The sequence below is a fragment of the Eutrema salsugineum genome, unplaced genomic scaffold (genome assembly GCF_000478725.1).
Source record: "Eutrema salsugineum unplaced genomic scaffold, Eutsalg1_0 scaffold_7, whole genome shotgun sequence".
Lineage (NCBI taxonomy): Eukaryota > Viridiplantae > Streptophyta > Magnoliopsida > Brassicales > Brassicaceae > Eutrema > Eutrema salsugineum.
Window position 1 is genome coordinate 10,800,293 of NW_006256486.1, and position 4,439 is coordinate 10,804,731.

At 36.2% G+C, this 4,439-nt stretch overlaps 2 protein-coding genes across 2 annotated transcripts; one reads left to right on the forward strand and one right to left on the reverse strand.

Annotated features, from left to right (window-relative positions):
* Positions 1 to 364: 364 nt before the first annotated feature.
* LOC18010757 lies at positions 365 to 2,638 on the forward strand. The gene is made up of 5 exons (XM_006393625.2): positions 365 to 753; positions 828 to 955; positions 1,057 to 1,169; positions 1,963 to 2,148; positions 2,367 to 2,638. Exons 1-5 carry the CDS (start codon positions 449 to 451, stop codon positions 2,394 to 2,396), a joined length of 762 nt encoding a protein of 253 aa, XP_006393687.1. The 5' UTR covers positions 365 to 448; the 3' UTR covers positions 2,397 to 2,638.
* A 244-nt stretch (positions 2,639 to 2,882) lies between these two features.
* Positions 2,883 to 3,938, reverse strand: LOC18010758 (mitogen-activated protein kinase kinase kinase 17). Its single transcript, XM_006393626.1, has one exon. It carries the CDS (start codon positions 3,936 to 3,938, stop codon positions 2,883 to 2,885), a length of 1,056 nt encoding a protein of 351 aa, XP_006393688.1.
* Positions 3,939 to 4,439: the final 501 nt, after the last annotated feature.

Sequence of the window (4,439 nt, forward strand, 5' to 3'; positions counted from 1 at the left end):
ATTTATAATAAAATACTAACAAGTAACAAATGAAATGATGATTATATTAATTTTTATTTTTTTATTAATTGACTATTAATTAATATTTGTGTAAAGTTAAACAAAAATTTATGTTACAAATAATTAAAAATATTAAATGATATATATTAATTTTAGTATAATTTTAAATTGTTAAATAATATTCAATATATATTTTAAATTAATATTTTAAAATTTTTTAGAATAAAATATTAACAAATAAGTTAATAACGAGTGATGATTATATTAATCTTTATAAAAATATTAAAAAAAATTTGAAAAATTGAAAAAAAAAACTGCAGTGTTGGTATTCACCTAGTTTAAAACATTCATTTAAAAAAAAATCTAAATAGATGAGACAAAGAAAAAAAAGATGAGACTGAGTAGTAGTATATGAGTGGCGGACGAGATTAGCTTCTTAGGACTGAGAATGTTGATTCTTCGTACTCCCACCGGACCTGTCTCCGCCGTCAGATTCATCACCAAACCAAACCCTCGTGTTCCTTCTTCCGATCCATGGCTCGGGCTCCTCCCCGCCGCCAATACTCGCCGCCGGCGACGCGTCGTCCTCACTCTCTCTAACTCCGACTCAAACGGAAGCGTCAAATCGTCAACACCTTCCCAAATCCCATCTACAGGAGACGACACCGTTTTCGTGGGTCAAGAGAGTGTTCCTCTCGAAGGCGTTATTCAATTCGATAAACCCAATTCAAATGCTTCAATCAAGAAATGGGGGTAAAGGGGATTTTACTCTTTTGCTTGTTTGTTTTTGTCAATATCGAAGTTTTGATTTTGTGTGGTTTCTTCAGTCGTGTCGCGTTACTTGCTGGTGGGGATGTTTTGGCTTTGCTTCTTTTCTCTGCGATTGGGAGATTCAGCCATGGATTCCCTGTGTTTAGCATCGATACTCTTCACACAGCTGACCCTTTCATTGCTGGTATTGTTCCTTACTTCCTTTCTCAAGTTATGAAATTTTGTGTGAGATTTTGCTTTTAGAAGTTTTGTTTGAAATGGGATTGGGGAAATTGTGTTGGGCAGGCTGGTTCTTGAGTGCGTATTTCTTGGGAGGATATGCGGAGGAAGGGAGAGGAATGAAGGGTCAGTCGAAAGCCGTGTTAGCAGCCGCGAAGTCTTGGGCTCTCGGAGTTCCGGTAAGGCTGCATTTACCAAAATGAAAACTTGCAAAATCTGAATTTGGTTCAAGTAGGAGGCTTGCTATATGTGGCTATGTTATGGTACATGATTTATCTATCTCCGGATCAGGTTCAGAGAACGAAGTTTATGTTCTCTTTACTCGGTCACCTTTGCTCCTGGTCCATTGTTGTGTATAATTTTCTTGACATATAGTTTTAGGAAGTTATTTGTTAACTATCTGTTGACATGAGATGTAGCAATTTAGTGATCTTCTCCTCTGTAATGTGTCTATATTTTGTTCAAGTAGGAGGCTTGCTATATGTGGCTAACTGGCCATGTTATGGTACATTATTTATCTATCTCTGGATAAGATTCATATAACGAAGTTTATGTTCTTTTTTATTAGTCACCTTTGCTCCTGGTCCACTGTTGTGTATAATTTTGTTGACATGTAGTTTTAGGATGCTATCTGTTGACATGACATGTAGCAATCTAGTGATCTTTTCTTTAGTAATGTTTCTATAATTTTTTTCAAGGAGACTTGCTATATGTGTGTATGGTTGGTTGAAAAATTTGAAATGATGCTCTGTGTTTTGGTACATGATTTACATGATCAGATTTAATATTGGAGTTTATGTTCTCTTTAATCAATCACCTTTTCTCCTGGTACATTCTTGTGTCTAAGTGGATTTGTTTTATGTCAATTGATGTAGCTTTAGGATGAAGTAGATTTGTTTTATGTGATCTGTGAACTATCTGTTCATGTGTCTACTAAACAGTTTAACATTATTATATTCCTTTTCTTTGCAGCTTGGAATGATCATTAGGTCAACCTCATCAGGTCACATCCCGGCCTATACCTTTATCTTGGTGACAATGGGAAGTACTGCTGTCTTACTTATTGGATGGAGATCACTATTGTTCAGTGTGCTTCCTTCAGAGTCTAAGAAGAAAGATGATACGTATCGAAAAGGCAGTGCATTCGAACTATTTGAGGTACGGAAATACATTCTCTAATTTCGGTTTTAGTTGTTTGTATGTTGTGATTATAGATAGTAAGACAAAACCAGATTGCCAATTTCTGTCCATTCTTTTGGTTTAAATTGGATTTGTTAGTAAAAAGCTGGAGCTGTTTCTTACGTGTCTTCAATATTTGTCATGTGTATGTTCGAAGGTGATATACTAAATGTGTGAATTCATATATGCTGTTGCAGTTGCTTACTTCATTAATAAGACGGTGGTGAAGGATGAGATTCAATATGAACATGTCATCCACTTTGTCACCAACTGTAATGTGGATATAGTTGCAGCAATGTAGAGGAAGAATTACCGAGAGATGATTACTTGGGATTAGTTATACGATCTGTTTTAGTTGATGTTGTGGGTTAACCCAGTGTTTCAAAAACTCATGTAAGCCAACTTTTTTTTGGTTAAATTTGTTATAAGAGCCTCTTAAGCAAATCTGTCATGAGCAGATGATAAACAATGGTGAGTGCCTAATGAAGAAAGCAAAAGAAGTTAAGAAAGAGACTGAAGTGGTGGAATCAAGTTTACAAGAGATAGAAGAAAATTTTCAGATTAAGCAAAGTTTAACACTTTAACAAACATACATTTAGCAAAGAAAAATGTAAACTATATAACAAATTCTACAAAGACGAAACAAAATCAACAGTTGATTGTACGTAACATACAGATTGAGATACCTGAAATACATATAATTCGATCCAATACTAAACACAAACTAGATAAGAATCCATCGTCTTCAACCTCAAGATTTTAGTCAAAACTTTCTTAAAATATGGAGCCTTTGATGGAACAATCTTCAATTTCAGAGGCTTCTTCTCTGAAACATCCACCGATTTCTTCGAAGCTCGTATGATTCTCAACTTCAGCTTCAATAGAAACGAGTTTCTTCTCTCTTCAACAACGGCGATAACTTTCTCCATCTTCTCCTCTTCTTCTCGACGCAAGAACCGATGAGACAACAACTCAGACGCACTTCCTCTCTCCTCAGGTTTCCTCGAGAAACACTTTTCAATAAACTCCCTCGCATCGCAAGGCACACACTCTGGAGTCTCTGGAGCTTCATCATAAAGAAGACGAGACGCGAGATCATCGATATCGAGACCAAGCCATGGAATCTCACCAGTGTACATCTCCAACACTAAGCATCCTAACGACCAAAGATCTAGGGTTTTCTCCACGACGCCGTCAATGAGAGACTCCGGCGGCATGTAAATCGGCGTTCCCACAAACGGTAAATCGAATCCCCAATAATGAGGGATCTGTCCGACTTTCAACGAGTTTCCAAAATCAGAAATTTTTAGTTCATATGAAGAAGAATCTTTACAAGGGAACACAAGGAGGTTGTCGGGTTTGAGATCGCAATGAACGTATCCGTGGCCGTGAATACAGACCAAACCTTCGAGAATCATACGCGTGAAGTCTCTTATCATCGGTTGAGGCAGTTTCCTGTCGGAATAATTGTCCATGAAAGAACGTAAACTACCTTCGGAAGCGTACTCGAGAAGCAATTTGTAAACTTTGTTTCCGTAAAAGCTGAAACCTTCTTCCAAGTAGTCTCCAAAGCATTCGACGATTCTTGGATATCCTCTGAGTTGGCAAAGAATCTGAAGCTCTTTTTGAAGATTTTCAAAGTCCTCGGCGTAAGAGTTTTTAACGGCGGCATGAAACGACGAGCCGTCGCGTTTAGTATATTTGACGAGATTAACAAAACCGTAAGCACCTTCTCCCAAGAACTTCACGATTTCTTCGTTTGATCGCATCTTTCAATTTGCAAAGACAGAGCTTTCTTCAAATTTCGAAACTGAGTTACAAAGAAGGAATTGAGTCGCTAAGAGAAATTTGCAGTGACAGAGAAAGTGGAAAACAAAAGAAAATACGCTTAGAGAGAAAAAAGGTTATTGTAAGACTTATATAGAGTTAGTTAGGGTTTAGGTCGGTGATATCAATTATCATAATTTACTACAGTTTCGACATTTAAGTGGATTTCGACCTTTGGGTATATTCCTATACTCATCAAAAAGGAAATTAAGAGGAACTCACAAAAAGGAAATTGCACCCCGACAGAGAGAAAAAAAAAACGTTTAGGGTCGGCAACATTTGTTTAATTTCTTTGATTCTTTTTTTTCTGTTTCCTCCATTATTTATTGAATTTTTTTCATAAAAAAATTATTTCTCATTGTGAAAGAAAATTAATTATATTTTTTATTTTCTGTTATGCTACTATTATATGGTTTTCATCTGTTTGTCACAACATTTCGCTC

Bases quoted from the DNA above. Each gene is read 5' to 3' on its own strand.
- LOC18010757 (XM_006393625.2), top strand. From the start codon at position 449: ATGTTGATTCTTCGTACTCCCACCGGACCTGTCTCCGCCGTCAGATTC. The intron at 956-1,056 runs GTATTGTTCCTT...TGTGTTGGGCAG, and splicing joins AGCTGACCCTTTCATTGCTG to GCTGGTTCTTGAGTGCGTAT. The intron at 2,149-2,366 runs GTACGGAAATAC...ATGCTGTTGCAG, and splicing joins GTGCATTCGAACTATTTGAG to TTGCTTACTTCATTAATAAG.
- LOC18010758 (XM_006393626.1), bottom strand. From the start codon at position 3,938: ATGCGATCAAACGAAGAAATCGTGAAGTTCTTGGGAGAAGGTGCTTAC.